Consider the following 19,184-nt stretch of genomic DNA (forward strand, 5'->3'; position numbering starts at 1 on the left):
CCAACTCTGGCTCCACCCTGGGCCTCTTATCAGGAGGGGGCATAGAACCTCTAATTAAAGTAATCAAATCTTCTGCCATTTTAAGCATGTGCTTTTTAGGCACAGACCCTGAAGTACCAGGACTGACACCAGAGGAAGGCAAAACAGACCTGCCCTTAGAAAGAGCCTTAGAAATAGTAGTAGAAGGCCTAACCACCTTAGGCACAGAAGGGAGAACGGAAACCTGAGAGGCCCCTTCAGCCTGACCTGACTCCTGTGAGGCCACATCTTGTAAAATCAAAGTTTCCCCCTGAGACTCAACAGAAACTTCAGCCGGATCCACCTGTTCCACTGTAGCTTCTAAAGGGCCGGCGTCCGAAACGGACGAATCATCCTGTCTAGGCTTCAGAGATTTGTCTTTGCGCTTCTTCGTGGAAGCGGGCGTCGGAGGATCCGACGGCATATTATAATTACACCGCTTACCAAAGACTAACCTAGCGCAATCTAACCTTCGCTTTATGGTGCGCTTATTAAACCTAGCACAAAACAGACACCCGACTAAGTCATGCTCCGGTCCCAAACAAGGAATACAAAGAGAGTGATAATCCCTATGCGGTATCTGTTTCCCACAAGAAATACAATTATTCACTTTTTCTGACATCCGGAAATAACTGAGGCAAGAAAAAACAAAAATATTCCCCAACGGGGTACTTAGCCCAACTTGGTTTCGGTCTGAAACTCAGAATACGAAAATTTCAGAACGCCGAACGGCACTTGCAACGCTGCTTCTGCATCGGACCATGCGGCAAAAAAGACTAAGGATATGACATCGGTCATGCGCTTTTATACCCTGACGCTCTGATGTCAGATCTGAGCGCCCATGACCGACGTCAGCCTAATACTTTGGTATTCGGGCCGACCGAGGACAGCGGACTACCCATATGTAAGGACTGCAGCAATGTGAGATGAAGAACATCTCAACAATAAGCCAGATGTTTCAGAAGAATGTGCTTGCTGTCCGCTTGGATCAGGCAGTCGTCCAAATAAGGGTATATTTGTATCCCTTGAAGTCTGCAGTAGGCAATTACGGATGCCAGGCATTTCGTGAATACTCTGGGCGCAGTAGATAAGCCAAAGGGCAATGCAGAGAACTGATAATGGGTTGAACCTGCAAGAAATCTGACGCATCTTCTGCAATTTTGTCTGATTGGGACATGCAGGTATGCCTCCTTGAGGTCCAATGTTACCAGCCAAGAACTACTTGTCCAGCATGGGAAGTTGCTGTAGAGTGAGCATCTTGAATTTTGGTACGAGTAGAAATGTGTTTAGGATGGACAGGTCCAAAATAGGTCTCCAATCTTCCTTTCCTTGGGACCAGGAATAGCCTGGAATAAAAACCTTGACCTACTTCGTGAGTAGGTACCTCTTGAATAGCTTTCATGTCTATGAGATCTGTAATTTGCCTTTGTGCCTCTGCCCTGTGTGTGGCAGGTTTGGCATGCCTCATTTTTGGAAGGGTGTGAAAATGGAATCTGTAGCCTCTATAATGTCCAGGATCCATTTGTCTTTTGCGACAATATGCAAATTCTTTGAAAATAATGCCAGCTTTCCTCCTAAGGGAGCTGCCATTTGAGTCTTGCTTGGCATGCAAAGGGGAAAGTCATTGGGCTTGCTTTCTGAATGATTGCGAGTTATCCTCACCACCTCTGTGTAGGAGCTTGCCACTGTCTGCCTCTAAACGATCCTTGGGATTGTCCTATGCCCCTCGGGCACCTGTATCTGCCTCTTTGGGGTCTGTCCGTGGCTGGAAAAGACCAATTTTTGGAATGCCAATTTCTACTGAAACGTGAGGGTTGTACCTGTAGAAAATCTTTCACAGTTTGCATTGATTTAGCCTTTTCCTCCATTTTCCTTAATACCTCCTCAGCATTAGCACCAAATAGATCCTTTTGAAGGGGGGCATCTAGTAATTTAGCTTTGACATGATCAGGCAAGGTTTGTTCCTTGAGCCAGGCATGTCTACGTATGACTGATCCTGTAACAGCAGCTCTACATGAGGCCTCTAGAGCATCAAAACCACATTGTAAGGTATGCTTACCCACTTGTTCTGCACTATGCATCAAATCCTGCAACTCTTTCAAGTCTGGTTGTTCAGGTTGTGACATTTTACTTTTCAATTGTGATAACAAAAACTGTTGGTATTTTAGCATACGGAACTGACAGTTTAAGGCCCTCATGGTTAAGGTAGCAGAGGTATATACCTTTTTTCCCCACCTTTCTAAGGATCTGGAATCTCTCTCGGAAGTTAATGGATTTTTAGCAGTGGAGGCCTTAATTCCCTTGGGGCCCTGTGAGATGGTTTCTGGGTCAGCAGCATGGCTTTTGTATAGAAATTGGTGTGAGTCAGGAACCCTGTAGTACCTGTCAGGCTTAACTGGGGCTGGAGGCAGAGAGTCCGGGTTAAGGCAGGCCTCCGAGTAAACATCTAGGATGTCCAAGACAGGAGGTATAGCCAGAGGGCTGTGCTGAGGTAGTAAGAGAAATTCCCTAAGCCTTTTCTTGGAATCTAAATAATCTTGGCCTTCCCAGTGGAAGTGTTGCCTTAAGGTATGCGAAGTTTCCCCAAATGAGTAATCCTCTGGGGGGGATACAGAAGGAATGGACTCCTCCGCATCAGAGTCTTCAAAAGGGGAGTAAGAATGTTCCTGATCAGAGTGCTCTGAAATAATGGAGCCCTGATCAGAGGAGGGGGATTCTTCCTCCACTCTGGGCCTTTTGTCCGGTGGGGGTTGAGAACCCCTGATAAGAGTAATGAAATCCTCAACCATTTTAAGCATCTGCTTTTTAGGCATGGGGCCTGGAGATGGGCCCTGTGTAGCTTGTCTCAGAGTGCATGGCTGCTTTAGACTTAGTGAAAGCCTTGATGGAGAAAGAAGAGGAAGGACACCTTGAGGGGAGGTAGACCTGTCCACATTTTGAGGTTCAACGCCAAGAGTGGCTTCGGTATCTGTAGTCAGGGTGTGGGCAGAGGAGCCTGCGACCTCGGGCACAGGAGACACCGCCAAGTGTCGTCGGTAGTCAGGGGCTGCGTAGGCGCCTCGCTGAGAACCGGACCACGTGTAGTCTGCTTTGGCATGGTTTCGGTAGAGGCCGCGGACCTCGTGTGTTGGTCCTTATCTTTGCGTTTTTTAGACAAAACTGGAGGCGGAGTATCCGACGACATAATATTGTTAAATGTTTTTCCAAAATAATGCTGGGCGAACTCTGCCCGACGCTTAATGGTGTGTTTGTTGAATGTAGCACAAAAGCGACAGACCGAGACATCGTGGTCTGGGCCTAAACAAGGTATAAAGAGGGAATGGAAATCCTTATGTGGTATTTGCTTCCCACATGAAATACAATTATTAACTGTCTGACATCGGTCTGAAGCAAGAAAAGTTTCCCCAACGGGGTACTTAGCTTTCAAGAAGACTTCGGTTTCAAAATTTTCGTAATTTCAGGAGCTGGCCGACCGGCACTTGTGAACTGCTTCGGGCACCGCGCAGCAAGAAAGACTGAAGAAAATGGCGTCGGCTGGTTCCTTTATACCCCTGTCGCACTGTCGTCCAGGAAGAAGCGACGACAACCGACGCCGGACCTAGACTTTGGAATTCGGCCGACCGAGGACCCACCTGACGGCAGGAGAACCCATCTCTTAAGACTGCAGCTGTATGCACGACGAACATAGTACAGTTTTGTACCTACCATAAATGTAGATGTCCGATAGATATGCAACTGCAGTCATAACATATGGGTTGTCCTGCCAGGCAGCCCTCGGTCGGCCGGATTCCAAAGTCTGGGTCAGACGTGGGCTGATGTCGCATTTCTCTCAGACGTCAGAGCGGCTGGAGTACATAAGCATCAGCCGACGCCATTTTCTTCAGTGTTTCTTGCCCCAGATGCCAGGTGCCCTCCCAGGAAGGCTGTAATCAATTTGGAAGACAAACAGGATTCCAGACAAATAAATGAGCAATAAACAGATACACCATAACAGATATCCCCAGCTAAGAGAAACAGGGATAGGAGTGGACCCTAGGCATAGAGGGGTATGGAGGGAGGGAAAATCCGACTGCAGTTGCATATCTATCTGACATCTACATTTATGGTAGGTACAAAACTGTACTAAGTCCTTCAAGAATGCAACTGCAGTCATAACATATGGGTAGAATACCATAGCTTAGCTGGGATAGGAGGAATGCTCTAGGAAAAAGATGGTGTGGCAATCAAACCCTGCAGGACTGCCGAAGCAAAGCCTGCTCTGGATCTGGAGTATAGAGGGAGGTTGTAGTGTTTGGAGAATGTATGCACGGAGCTCCATGTAGCAGCTTCTAGAATGTCCTTAGTAGGCACCCCTCTTAAGAATGCTGTAGAGGTGGCTGTAGCTCTGGTGGAATGTGGTCTGACATTGGCTGGAACAGTCTTTCCATGAAAGGAATAACAGAATCTGATGCAATGTCCAATCCATTTTGAAATAGTCTGTTTTGAAATTGCTTTTCCTTGGACTGCAGGGGCGTAAGCTACAGAAAGTTGTTCAGACTTCCTACTGGTCTTGGTTCTGTCCAGGTAGTATCAAAGTTGTCTGTGAATGTCCAAGGTATGTAACAGTCTTTCCCCCTTATTCTCAGGATTGGGGAAGAAAGCAGGCAGATGAATAGCTTGATTTAAAGAAACCCTAGATACCACCTTTGGCATAAAGGTAGGGTTGGTCCTTAATGAGACCCTGTCTCTGTGGAAGATTATGAACAGTGGTATTGCCATTAGGGCCTGTAGTTCCGAAACCCTTCTTGCTGAGGTAATTGTCTTCCATGAGAGAAATTGCAAGTCGACTGAAGCTGCTGGCTCAAATGGAGGTAGAGTCAGTTTTTCTAGGACAAAGTTGAGGTCCCAGGCTGGCACTGGAGCCTTTCTTGGTGGCTTAATGTTCTTGATTCCCCTGAGGAATTGCCTTAGCAAAGGATGTGAAAAGACAGGCGGATCAGTGTTATATCTAGCTGAAATAGCTGAAGCATGTATCTTTATGGAAGAATATGAGAGTCCATTCTTTAGCATATCTGCCAAATATTCCAGGATGAGTGGGATGTTGAATAATGATGCATCATGTCCCTTGCTGGTATTCCAAATGCTGAATCTCTTCCATTTTGCTAAGTAAACCTTTCTGGTGGATGGTCTTCGAGCCTCTGTTAATATCCACTGAACTTCCTTGGAGAGAGATAGGTTGGGGTTATTCATGGGATCTCCCAGGCTGTTAGCTGCAGTGTCTGAAGGTTTAGATGCAGTGTTTTGAAGTTGTGTTGAGTCAAATGTAGGGGCCATTGGGGGAGGGCCCACTTCTTGGTGTGACATGTGCTCCGTAGTAGTGGATACCAGTGTTGTCTTGGCCAGTCCGGAGCTATTAGGATCCCCTTGGGTCTCTCTGCTTTGATCTTTAGTAATACTGAGGTCATCAGTGGCAGAGGTGGGAATGCATAGATTTTTAGGAAGTTCCAGTTGAATGAGAGAGCATCTATTTTCCAAGCTTGTGGATGGTATGTCCTTGAGCAGAATTTTTGTAGATGATGGTTGAGGTGAGAGGCAAATAGGTCTACTTCTGGCCTGCCCCATGTCGAAGAGAGTTGTGTGAAGATCTTCGGATGTAACCTCCACTCGTGTGGATCTGTGAAATTCCTGCTTAGGCTGTCCGCCAGCACATTGTCTTTGCCTGGAACAAACTGGGATTGTAACTGTATGTTTAGGCTCAGTGATTTTTCCCAAAGATTCATTGTCAGTCTGCAAAGGGGGTAAGAATGGGTGCCCCCTTGCTTGTTTATATACCACATCACAGTGGTGTTGTCTGTCCGTATCAGTAAATGGCCTTGCTGAAGTTGTCGAAAGGCCTCGATGGCATGCATTACTGCCAGCATTTTCTTTTGGTTTATATGCAGATGTGTTTCCTTTGGAGACCATTGTCCTTGAATACACCTGCCTTCCATGTGCGCCCCCCCATCCAAGGTCTGACGCGTCTGTGGTCATGGTCTGTGTTATCTGTGGTTTTTTGAATGACATAGCTGTGTTTGCCTGGCTTACCGAGGCCCACCATAGGAATTCCTTTTGTAGGCATGGAATGAGCGGTATGGTTGTCTCTAAGTTGTTGCTGTGCTGAGACCATAGGCTTTTTAGGTACCACTGAAGCTCTCACATGTGTAGTCTTGCTAATGGAACCAGGAGAATGCAGGATGCCATGTAACCCAGGGCCTGTAGGAATCTCCTTGCAGTCATCTGGGTGAGTTTTGCCAAACCTTTGAAATAATGAGTTAACTTCTCTTGCTTGTCTTCTGTCAGGTAAGCCATTTGAGAGGCTGTGTCTAATTTGGCTCCTAAGAAGATTATTTGCTGGGATGGTTGAAGTCTTGACTTTTGGAAGCTGACTGTGTATCCCAGAGCCTGACGTAATCGTATGACATAGTCCAAGTTTTTTGTCAACATCAATTTGTCGTCCGCTTGTATGAGGCAGTCGTCCAGGTACGGGTAAATTTGGATCCCCTGGAGCCTGCAATGAGCAATTACTGAAGCCAGGCATTTTGTGAATACTCTGGGCGCAGTAGATAAGCCAAATGGCAATGCTGAGAATTGATAATGCTCTGGCCCTGCAAGAAATCTGAGGCATCTTCTGCAACTGTGTCTGATAGGGACATGCAGGTATGCCTCCTTGAGGTCCAGAGTAATTAGCCAGGACCCCTTGCCCAGCATGGGAAGGAGTTGCTGTAGAGTCAGCATTTTGAACTTTGGTACTATGAGAAAGGTGTTTAATGCGGACAAATCCAGTATTGGTCACCATTGAGATTATTTTCTTGGAACAAGGAACAGTCTTGAGTAAAACCCCTGGCCTTGTTCTTCTTGTGGAACTCTTTCTATTGCTTTTATCAGAGCCAGCAGAGAGATTTGCTTGACAGCCTCTGCCCTCTGGTTTTGTGGTAGGTTTGGCATGCCTTGTTTTCTTGGTAAGGTATGAAAGTGGAACCTGTAACCTCAGTCTATAATGTCCAAAATCCATTTGTCCTTTGCCAATCTGTGCCAGTTGTCTGCAAACTGGAGATAATTTTCTGCCCAAGGGAGCTTCTATTTGTTCCTTGGTAGGCAGAAGTAGAGGAAAGTCATTGAGATTGTGGCTGTGGGGCAGGTGAAACCCGTGTCACTTCTTTGGTTTGCTGGCTGCTATTGTCGTCCCCTGTAAGGACCTCTGTATTCTCCTCTTCCTCGGCCACGTCTGTTTTTACCCCTTTGAAATTTTTCAGGATTAGGAAAGGACCAGTTTTTTGAAGGCCAATTCCTACTGAATCTGGGGGGCTGAACCTGGAGGAAATCTTTCATCGTCTGAACTGATTTTGCTTTTTCCTCGATGGACTTTAACACATCCTTAGCATTAGCACCAAAAAGCTTTTTCTTTTCCAAGGGTGCATATCCAGAAGTTTTGCCTTAACATGATCTGGTAGAGGTTGATCTTTTAACCATGCATGTCTACGAATGACTGCCCCTGTCATAGCTGCCCTACATGAAGCTTCCAGTGCATCATATCCACACTGCAGGAAGTGATTGCTTACTTGCTGAGAGTTATGTACAGCTTCCTGCAAAGACTTCCTGTCTAAAGGATCAGGAGAGGCCAATGTTTTCTGTAAATCTTCTAACAGGAAATCCTGGTATTGTAACATATGAAAAAGGCAATTCAAAGCTCTCATAGATAAAGTAGTGGAGGTGTAGACTTTTTTCCCCCATCTCTCTAATGACCTAGCTTCCCTGTTGGAGGGCAAAGGATTTTTAGAGGTGGAAGCTGAAACACCTTTAGGTCCATGAGAAATAGTTTCCAAATCAGCAGTATGGGCCCTGAATAAATGGGAATGTGTTTCTGGGACCCTGTAATACATGTCTGGCTTGGCTGGAGCCGGAGGAAGAGAATCAGGGGTAACACTGGAGTCAGAATATAAATCATCCAAAACATCAAGCACAGGAGGAATAGCTAAGGGCCTGTGCTGGGGCTTTTTAAGGAAAGTTCGAAGGCGCTTTCTGGAATCAGAATATTCCTGGCCTTGCCACTTGAAATGTTCCCTCATGGTATGCAGAACTTACCCAAAAGAAATATCCTCAGGAGGGGAGGCTGAGGGGATGGAATCCTCTGCATCAGAGTCCTCATAGGTCTGGAAGAGCTCTTCCTGGCCATCGGAGTGGACAGAGTCCTCAGAATCTTCATCTGAAGGGATAGGGTCAGAGGGTTCAACACGGGGCCTTTTATCAGAAGGAGGCAGGGATCCTCTCAGGATGGGCCTGTGAACCTCTAATCATAGAAATTAAGTCAGCGGCCATAGTCATGATTTGTGTCTCTGGAGTAGGCTGAGGTAAGGCTTTAGCAGTAAGATGCTTGGTCTTGCTGGCTGCCTTAGCCCGAGTGTAGGCCTTAATAGACATGGCCATAGGAGGCCTGGCAGCTCCACGTGCAGGAGTGACCTTGTCTACAGCAATGGTCTCGGGCATTTCCTCAGTTTCGGTATCTGGAGGAAAATCTATAACTGGCGTCGGAGTGGTATCCGGAATTGGAGTCGTCGGTAATGCGGTGTCTTCGGTTCGGAGCGGTGGAATAACAGTCTCAGGGGGAACCGGAGCACTCGCGGTAGGTTTTGGCGTGGAGTCGGTGGTAGACGCGGGCCGAGGATGTCGGTCCCGGTTTTTTTGTTTCTTGGGAGTTTGTGATGTCGGAAGTTCCGACGGCATTGTATAAGCAAATTTTTCGCCAAAAAAATCTTCAGCGAACTCCGCCCGGCACCTGACTGCGCACTTATTGAAGCGAGCACAGGCTACACAGGCCGAGACGTCGTGGTCTGGGCCAAGGCAAGGAAGACAGTAAGAGTGGAAATCCTTATGAGGTATTTGTTTACCACAAGAAAGACAATTGTTAACTTTTTCAGTAATTTCTGACATCGGCTGAGGCAAGAAAAGGTCCCCAACGGGGTACTTAGCTTTTTTGATGACGTCGGAATCGAAGAATACAGGAGCTGACCGACCGGCACTTGCGAACTGCTTCTGCTTCAGGCACCGCGCGGCAAGAAAGACTGAAGAAAATGGCGTCTGCTGATGCTTATGTACTCCAGCCGCTCTGACGGAAATGCAACATCAGCCGACGTCGGACCCAGACTTTGGAATCCGGCCGACCGAGGGCTGCCTGAGGCAGGACAACCCATATGTTATGACTGCAGTTGCATTCTTGAAGGACATCAGCACATTTCCAACATTTTTTCATAGTTCCTGACTGCTTTTCATTCATTGAAGTTACCTCAAGCTATCAAACTGCAACTTTACCAAAAGCTCCGCTTTTACAACCCCCCCCTCCCCCAAAAAAAGTGGAAGAAATGAAAAGGTTGCCTTACTGAGCTCATTAACTTGACAATTTGCATAAAACGTACCTTTAATCGCTTTGGCCCTTCAAGTTCTTCAACAGCAGCGGCCTTCTGCCTCATAATATTAAGAGATTCTCCTGCACTACCCTCATTGAAGGTCATCATTTGAGGATACTTCTGACTCTAGGGAGGAAAAAAGCTCTAATTATGAGCATGCAGTGAGCATTATCCTTTCAGGATTACAAAAAATACATTTTACAAATGAACAAATAAATGGAACTTTCATATGAAATACAGCAGCGTGCCTTAAACTTAACAGTGAATAACCAACTTGTACAACTGTAAAGGAATCCATATGACTGGGTATTACAGCCATGGTCAGACAGTTCTCCAAAACATTTTGCAGCAAAAATGTGCCAACAAGAAAATAGGTTGCAGCTGAACAGCAGTCTTTACAGTGCAACAGTTTTTTTAAACACTACCAAGAATTAGAAGTTATGTACTTACCATAACGTTCCATCTGAGTAGGTGTATTCATTTGTCTGCAACCTGTGGGTCATGGATCCGATATCGGATCCGAACCGGCATGGTTTTCCAGCTATGGATCCGAGCTCTCAGCTCCTCCCCTCACCCATAATGCCCTGCTCTCCCTACATGACCTCAGATCGAGTTTGCCAAAAATCAAAATACCCTAGAAAGGGTAACACGTAATATGCAGGAAACTGACAAGGCCAGGGGGATAGGAGGGCGGGATGGTTGCAGACAAATGAATACACCTACTCAGATGGAACGTTATGGTAAGTACATAACTTCTAAATCTGAAGTAGGAGATTCGTTTGTCTGCAACCTGTGGGACAGAGTCCCCAGCTACCTGAATCTTGGGCGGCCGTCATGGAAGGATATTCCGAAGCACCGCGGAGCCAAAGGATGCTCTACCTCTAGATGTAATATCCAACTTGTAGTGGGAAATAAAGGTACGAGATGAAGCTCAAGTGGCTGCTGAACAAATATCATCCAGAGGAATCCTAGCTTTAAAGGCCGCTGAGGTAGAAACTGACCGGGTTGAATGGGCATGTACTCCCTCCGGTGCGGGCCTCCCAGAAGCTTGATAAGCCAAGATGATGCACTGCGAAATCCAGCGTGATAAGGAGAAATTGGTTTACCCAAATTGAATTTAGCAAAGGAAATAAACAACTGGTCGGATTGCCTATGACCAGCTGTCCTGTTTAGATAAAATCGAAGTTGCCTGTGAACATCTAAGGAATGTAGCTTGTATTCACCTTTGCTTTGATATTTAGGAAAGAAAACAGGGAGGTTAATGGACTGATTAATATTTGCTTCTGAAGCTACCTTAGGAAGAAAGGACGGGTTGGTCCTGAGGTACACACGGGTCCGAATGAAAGACCAAGCAAGGAGGCTTGATGGATAAGGCTTGAAGTTCCGAAACTCTTGGCCGAAGTAATGGCTACTAAAAAGGCCGTCTTGAAAGGTAAAAATTTTAGATCTACCGTGGCCGCAGGTTCGAAGGGGGGAGCGGTCAAGGCCTGAAGAACCAAAGAAAGGTCCCATGGAGGAACCACTTGCTTTACAGGGGGTCTAAGAAAAGTACCTTTTAGGAAGATTTTACACAATTTGGCAGACATCAGTGGACCGGAGTCATGACCAATATGATAGTGAGAAATTGCCGCAAGTTGTACTTTGACCGTGGAACTGCTGGCACCATCATTAAAAAGAGTGGTTAGGAAGTCAAGCACCAGAGGAAGGGGAACTGTGAAGGGGTCTAGACCTTGCGGCTCCGCCCAAATGGAGAACTGTTTCCACTTGCTGTGGTAAACTTTCCTGGTAGATGGTTTATGAGCCGCTACCAGGATGGCCTTAACGGAAGATGAAATACCGGGAGTCCTGATTAGGAGTGGAACTGAAGCAGCCAAGCAGTTAGCTTCAGGTTGCCCAGATTCGGGGTTGATAGATGGGACGGGTGAGACATCAGATCCGGAATGGGATCTAGAATCCAAGGTGGATTCACTGAGAGACCTTAGGAAAGGGAACCAGATCTGTCGAGGCCAGAATGGGGCAATGAGAATCATTCTGCACCCCAACAGAGAGGCTTTCTGAAGAACTTGGAGCATCAGAGGCAAAGGAGGGTAAGCGTAAAGAAGACCGGGGGGCCAAGCATGCACCAAAGCGTCTCTTGGGGTATCTCCGGGAGGAGGGATTAGAGCGAAAAAACTGTCGCACTTGGTGTTTGAGGGAGACGCAAAAAGATCGCAACAAGGAGTTCCACACCGTGCGAAAATGCGTTTCGCTACTTGAGCATTGAGAGACCACTCGTAAGGGGAGAGAATGGTGCGACTGAGCTTGTCCGCAAGGATGTTGGACCGACCCGGAATATGCGTTGCGATGAGAAAGCAGTTGGTGGAGATTGCCCATTCCCACACTCATGGCTTCTCGACAAAGAGGGTAAGACCTGGTTCTCCCCTGTTTGTTGATGTACCAGACGACAGACATGTTGTCCGACTGAATCGCAATAGTTCCCAAGGGAAGAAAGGCCTGTAGTGCTTGCAACGCTAAGAGCACTGCTCTCATCTCTAGAACATTGATATGCAGTAAGGTCTCTGAATCGTTCAACGTGCCTTGGACCGTCCGGCCTGCAAAATGCCCCCCCCCACCCGAGGCGGGAGGCGTCCGTGGTCACCGTGGCGAGAGGGGGAGAAGCACAAAAGGGGCGGCCTCCGTGGAGATCCTGTGAGTGGAGCCACCACAAGAGGGACCGCTTGCAAGCCTTGCTGATCGCAATGGGATGATGCATAGGAAGAGCAAGATAAGACCACTGAACTAGGAGTGTCCATTGAAGGACCCGCATATTGAACCTGGCGAGAGGCAGAAGAGCTATCGCTGCTGCCATGGACCCTACAGCCCTCAGGACCAATTCCGCCGGAACTGAGCTGGAGTGGAGGATGGCCCGCACCTGGAGCCGTAGATTCTGAACTCTGTCCGCAGTGAGGAAGGCTCTTAACTGTCTCGTGTCTAACCTGGCACCTATAAAATCTATGAATTGCGTAGGAGCTAGGTTGGATTTTTCTGCATTTATTGTGATGCCCAGGCGGGGAGCTAGATGGAGAAAGGAGTCTCGCGCCAATAATAGTAGATGCCTTGTTGGGGCGGTAAGGAGCCAGTCGTCCAGGTATGGGAAGACCTGTACCCCCGAAGCCTCAGGTGGGCCGCTACCACTGCTAATACTTTGGTGAACACCCTGGGGGCTGTAGTGAGACCAAAGGGAAGGACCCTGAATTGGTAGTGACTGGCTCCCAGCCGAAAGCGAAGAAACCTCCTGGAGCGCCTGTCCATTAGAATGTGGTAGTACGCATCCTTGAGGTCTATAGAGCACATCCAATGATTTTCTCTCAGAAGGGGGAGAATGGACTGCAAGGTAACCATTCGGAACTTCTCCTTGGGAACTGCCAGGTTTAAGAGCGACAGGTCTAATATTGGTCTTAGGTCCCCAGTCTTTTTTGGCACTAAAAAGAACCTGGAGTAGAACCCTGATCCGATCTGGTCTGGGGGGACGGGCTCGATGGCTCTTTTCTTCAGCAGATGGCCAATTTCTGCCAAAGCGGCCTCCCACTGACCGGGTGGAACGTCGGGGAGGGACTTTAATTTTGGGATGTGATGAAATGGAATGAGGTATCCTCTGGATATGATGCGGAGGACCCAGCGGTCTGATGTTATGGACTCCCATGCCGCTAGGTGCTCCGAGAAACGCCCCCCCGACTGCCTCCAGAGTGGAGCAGCCAGGCAACCCTTCAGGGCTGCTGCGCGGGCCGTTCAGGGAAAGGTTCTCTGGACCCGAAGTTCCTGGGAGCCCCTCTGCCCCTGGGGCGGCGTCCTCCCTGTCCTCCTCTGCCACAGAAGGACTGGTTGTCCGGAGCGGGTTGGGACTGCTGCGACTTCCGGAACCACATCTTTTGGCCCTTTTGGTTCCTAGAATAGGACCTCTGGGGCACAGAGAAGCGGATTCCGACGGCAGACAGCGTCTTCCCGTCCTTCTCGCTCTGGGTCAAAGTATCGCAAACAGTTTTGCCAAAAAAGGCAGAACCATCGAAGGGGGCATTCGTGAATGACGCCTTGAAGGGCTCTGTGAAATCGCAATGGCGGAGCCAGGCCTGTCGTCTAGTAACTAGGCCTACCCCTGCGGCTCTAGCGGCTCCCTCCGTAGCATGGGACAGTAACCGCATAGAGGAATTAGTCACGGACCTGAGAGTGGCCATACGGGTGGAGTGCAACAGTTTGTCCTCCTCAGACATGTACTCTGGGGGGGATGCAGCGTATTCCTTGATAAGATCGCGCTGCATCCTGATCACATGTGCCAAGTATTTGAGCGCCCTCACTGAAAAGGTCGCTGAACTAAACATTCGCTTCCCCAAGCGGTCCATCATCCGAGACTCCTTGCTCGGAGGATGGACTGAGGGACTTTCCTGGGCGAGTACCCTCTTGGTGGCTGCAGCCGTCAACATGGCATCTACCGGAGGCCCCTTGCTCCAGTGGGCACGGTCTGCCGGGGGACTAAGGATGCGGTCTGGCCTTTTGGGGATTGGCTCCACGGTGTCCGGTTCCTTCCACGCCCTGGTGGTAATTAGGTCCACCAGGGGGTCGGCAGGAGGGGACACCCAAGAGGTAGACGGGCTCGCTTCAAATGCCTCCAAGAACACGGACTCGTCAGAGGAAGACTTGGGGGGCAGACCACCCCCCCTTATGCAAAGCATTTCCATGATGTCTCCAAAGGAGACATCCTCGGGGGGTGATCTTGGGGAGCCTTCCCCTTCCTCCAAATCCGTGTCTTCTGTGAGAGACTCTGGGGAGTCTATGTGCCTCCTTTTACACGTATGCTTGCGAGGTGCATCCTCAGGGGGGGCTGTCCGAGGAACCCTCGCAAGCGGTGTCCTGTTCCAATGGAACAACTTGGGGCAATGGAGCGGGCTGTCCCAGCGGCCAGATGGTGGAAGCCTGACCCAGTGCAGATGGAGCGCGGGAAGGAGCCGAAGCAAGTGCCGGGGGTCCGGAAACCCTCAACAGGGCCCTCTCCACTACATCAAAAGCAGAGGGGGAGCCAACCTCGACCAAAGGATCCGATAATCGGCTCCCCCTCAGATCCGAAGAGTGGATCGGAGCCGGCCCCAAGGCATTCGGATCAGAGGGGGCAGTGCGCTCCGACACTGCCGCAGGAACGCTAATCCCCCCGGATCCGAAGCTCGGATCCAGGCTCCGAGAGGTCGGATCCGAAGCACTCGAGGGCAGGGTCGGATCCGAACAACTTAGTACTATCGGCGCCGACCCACCCCCGGCTCCGAAGCTGCTCGGCTCCAATCGCTCCGAACCCGGGTAGCGTGTCGGAGAAGGAGCTATAGGTTTGAAAAAAGGGGTCGAGCTCCCACCCAGGGGGGGGGGGGGCAGGAGCACTCCCATCTGCATCTGGGCCTGGATGAACCTTATCATCCGGTCCAGATCAGTGTCAGATAAACTATATGTAGATCTCGACGAGGCTACCGAGGTAGGTCTTGAGTGCCTCCTCGATAGCCTCGACGGAGATCGGGTCTCCTCCTCCTCAGGTCCCGGTGAGAAGCAGACCGGAGCCGAGGAGGGGGGGGAGCCGGTAGACAAGGAGGCTGGAGGAGAAGCCCGCTTGGCAGGCGGGGCCGAAACAGAGGTCTCGGCCCGCCGCTTGTGGTGCTTCTCTCTCCGGTCCTTTTTTCTTGCTTCCCTCTCCTCCAAACCACTAGAGGGAGGTTGAGTCCCAGGTGGAGGAGGGGGAGCAGGAGAGGAGGGAACCAAAGACACGGTACCTCCTGAAGGAGCGGTAGCCGAAGCCGTGTCCGGGGGCAGAAGTCCCGCCAGGACCAGCTTCGACCTCTGCTCCTTCAATGCCCTGGGGTTGAACCCTGCACAAATGGAACATCCAGAAGTGAGGTGTTCAACCCCAAGGCATCGAACGCACCGAGTGTGGCCATCATCAGGAGAAAGCTTATGGCCACACTCCGAGCACTTCGAGAAGAAAGCCTTCAGACATACTAAGGTTTTTTTTTTTTTGTTTTTTTTTTTAAATAAGTGCTAACTAGCCACAAAGAAAAAACACAGGCCCAAACACACACTACGCACCAGCAAGGGGAGGGATAAATAAAAGTTAAAGTTTTTAAACTCAAAAGATAGGGAACCTAACACTTCCACACAAAACTAAAAACTTTAGAATTAAAAGCTTGTAAATATAACAATTGACACTTAGCTGAAGAGCTCTAAAATCCAGTCTGGTCACCAGCGCGGCAAACTAGATCTGAGGTCATGTAGGGAGAGCAGGGCATTATGGGTGAGGGGAGGAGCTGAGAGCTCGGATCCATAGCTGGAAAACCATGCCGGTTCGGATCCGATATCGGATCCATGACCCACAGGTTGCAGACAAATGAATCTTCTACTTCAGATTCATAGGTTATACTCAAGTGGCACACAGGCAATATACTAAAAAACACAGTCCTGGGGAAACTCCGACACAGACTAAGGCTTTAATAAATTTTGATTATACAAAGGCAGAATCCATTGATACTAGAAAGGTTAGTTGTATAAAATCTTACCAGAACTTTAGATGGCCTCTGCTCTGTTGCAGTATTCTTTACATGAGTGATACTGCCTGCCAAGCGACTCATCAGCCAGTATACAAAAGTCTTGGGTGTCCAAGGTGTGTGGTATACTGCATACAGAATATCGGACGTAGGCCATAAAAACAAAATACACGCACCACCCTCTGAACTGAATGCCCCAGGGAGAAAGCTACAGAAAGAGGAATGTATGGCATGTACATCAAAGAAAACAAATGCAGGGGGATGAAGGGTGGGATGGAACACTGCAACAGGGAAAGAATAGTTGTGTAAAATCTTACCATAACCATAGATGTCCTCTTCCATCTTCCAGTATTCATACTGTAGAATTTCCAGCTCAGGCGACCAGCTGGCTCCTATACAAAAGCTTAAGCCCGGTTGCTGTAGGTGTGCGGGACATCACATGCAGGGACATAAACCGGGGACCATAAATGTGACGTCTGCACACAGACCTCATACCTTGAAGCCCAGGATAAGGTGTACAAAACAACAAGTTGAGGCTAAGGAGCAAGTGTCCCTGAAGGGCTGTACAGATTAGCCTGTACGGAGTGGATACAGAGGTCAAAGACCAACCACCCAGTAAGGATAGAAAAAATGGGATATGGAGAGGGGGAAGGAATACTACAACATGGAAGAGAAATAAATCTTTGGTTATGGTAAGATTTTACAAAACTATTCTATGTCCTCCTATTCTTATGTTGCAGTATTCATACTGTAGGAAAGTGCCACAGCTAGAAAGAGTGAAGGGAGGGGGCAGAGGTAGAGGATTCCAAGAATTCCTGCAGAACTGCCCTGGCAAACCCTGCTCTGGCCCTGTAGACCTGGTCTAGCTTGTACTGTTTTTGTGAAATTGTGAGATGTAAACCAGGTAGCTGCTTCCATTATGGAGGCCATGTCAGCCTTCTAAGAAAAGTCTTAGAGGTAGCCATGCCTCTAGTGCAATGAGCCCTAACTCCATAAGGTAATTGTAAATGATGAGAGTAGCAGAAGAGAATGGATTTCCTGATCCAACAGGAAATGGTTTGGAGACTGCCTTACCTAGAGACCTGGGGTGGAAGGAGATGAAGAGTTGGTCAGATTTTCTAAAGGACTTTTTGTCCCAGTAGAATCTCAGTTGTCTGTGCACATCTAAGGAATGAAGGATCCTCTCTCCAGTATTAGTTGGAGAGGGGAAGTAGATAAGTGAATGGACTGGTTTAAGGATAGTTCGTTCACCACTTTGGGCATGAAGGGTTTGTGCACAAAGTCACCCTGTCATTGTGGAAAGTAGTGTAAGGAGGACAGGCCATGAGGGCCTGTAGTTCAGACACTTTTAGCGGAGGCAATGGCCACTAAAAGAATGGTTTTCAATGTGCACATTTGTAGAGAAGCTGTGCTGGCTGGGTCAAAAGGAGGTAAGGCGAGTTCTTCCAGCACAAAATTGAGATCCCAAACAGGAGACGGGTTTTCTTGGTAGCCTGATATGCAAGACCCCATTCAGGAAAAGTTTTACCTTCCAGTCTGGAAAGCAGTGGTGGCTGTAATGGCAAGCAGGCTGAAATGGCAGAAAGGTGGACTTTCACTTAATACGCTAGTCCTTCCTTAATGAGCTCAAATACCCAAGGAGCCAAGGACAAGTGAAGGATCTGCCTGAAAAGGGTCCCTTGTCCTTAAGAGAAAACCATTTTGAGAATCTCTGCCATTTAGACAGTTTTTCCTAGTAGTTTTCCAGGCCTCCCTCAGGCCTGAGAGCATGTCCTCTGAGTAATGTCTGAAAGGTATCAGAAGTTGATCACCCAAAGAGTTAGCTGCTGCAAAAGCAAGTGGGGGTGAATGAGAAATCCCTTTTTTGTTAGTAGGTCCACCTTGTGGGGTAACTTGTGGTGATGGCCCTTGGCTAGGGAATTAAGAGGGAACCAGTGATCCCTTCGCCCACCATAGTCGTCCTTGATTTTAAGAAAGACCTTTTGTACTAGTGGAAAGGAAACAAAGACTTATACGAACATTCCCTTCCATGGAAAGCTTAAGGCATTCACTCTCAAGGCGAGTGGAGTGGGAAACCTGGTGCTGAATGTGTTTAGTTGTCTGTTCCGGGGGGGCAGATCCACTTGGTGTGACCAACTGGTGGATGATGGCTAGGAAGGTGCCCCTGTGCAACATCCGTTCATATTGAGAGGATGTTCTGCTGAGAAAGTCCACTTGTTGGTTTTCCTGAGAGGGGATGTAAGAGGCCTGCAGAAAAAGGTTGCGATTAGCTGCTAGATCCCACATTTGTAGGGTAATTCAGCATAACTGGTATACCTTTGTCCCTCGTTTGTTGAGGTACCGCATGATAGTTGTGCGGTGTGTCACAATGTAGGGCATCCCTGGTTGCAAGATGGGAAGTAAAGCTTTTAGAGCTAGCAAGACTGCAGTCATTTCTCTGACACTGATGTGTTGCATTTGCAGTGCAGGGGTTCAACGTTGTTGTACTCTAAAGTCCTTTAACGTTGACCCAAACCCTAGGTCGGATGCATCTGTGTGCAGAAAGGGGGGGGGGGTTAAGAAAAATGCCCTGGTTCTGTAAAATTTGTTGAATCCACCACTTCAACTCTGTTTTTAATCAGGGCAGAATAAGTTTGTCTAGTGGATGTTGGCTTTGAGACCACACATTTGTTAGGTACCATGAATTTTCTCATGTGCACCCTGGCTAATGGAAGCATGGAAATAGTAGTTGCCACGAGACCTAGGACTTGCAGAAATTGTCTTGCAGAGAGACGATATTCTGAAAGTAGGCTGTGAAAATAAGTGGCGAGAGACTGCACTTTGTATGGTGGGACAAAGTATCTCATTAGGTCTGTTCTGATCCTGCAGCCTAGGAAAACTGTCCTGCTGAGTAAGAAGAGATGATTTCTGTAGATTGAGGGCGAAGCCCAAGTTGTGAAGGAGAGTCATAGTGAACTTGAGATGGGTTTTGTAGGGTGGACTCGATTTTGCCAGAATGAGAATAGTCTAGGTAAGTGTAGATTTGGAATCCTTGGTTCTCCAATAGGCAATGGCTGGGGCCAAGCACTTTGTAAATACTCTGGGGGCCATAGACAAGCCAAAAGGCAAGGCTGGAAACTGAAAGTGTGAAGAGTGGCCAGTGAAGCGCAGAAACTTTCTGTGGGAGGGCCTGATAGGAATGTGCAGTTAGGCATCC

General features: G+C 48.4%; 1 protein-coding gene across 1 annotated transcript in view; it reads right to left on the reverse strand.

Moving 5' to 3' along the window:
* LOC122796295 overlaps positions 1 to 19,184 on the reverse strand; it is a gene marked incomplete in the record, with an annotated part of 1,783,369 nt that overhangs the window by 1,058,378 nt on the left and 705,807 nt on the right. Inside the window, 1 exon segment of the mRNA XM_044064662.1 lies at positions 9,447 to 9,563. Coding sequence (XP_043920597.1) covers positions 9,447 to 9,563 — 117 coding nt within the window.

This window comes from Protopterus annectens, chromosome 3.part0 (assembly GCF_019279795.1).
Source record: "Protopterus annectens isolate FY-2018-M chromosome 3.part0, PAN1.0, whole genome shotgun sequence".
In the NCBI taxonomy this organism is placed as follows: domain Eukaryota; kingdom Metazoa; phylum Chordata; order Ceratodontiformes; family Protopteridae; genus Protopterus; species Protopterus annectens.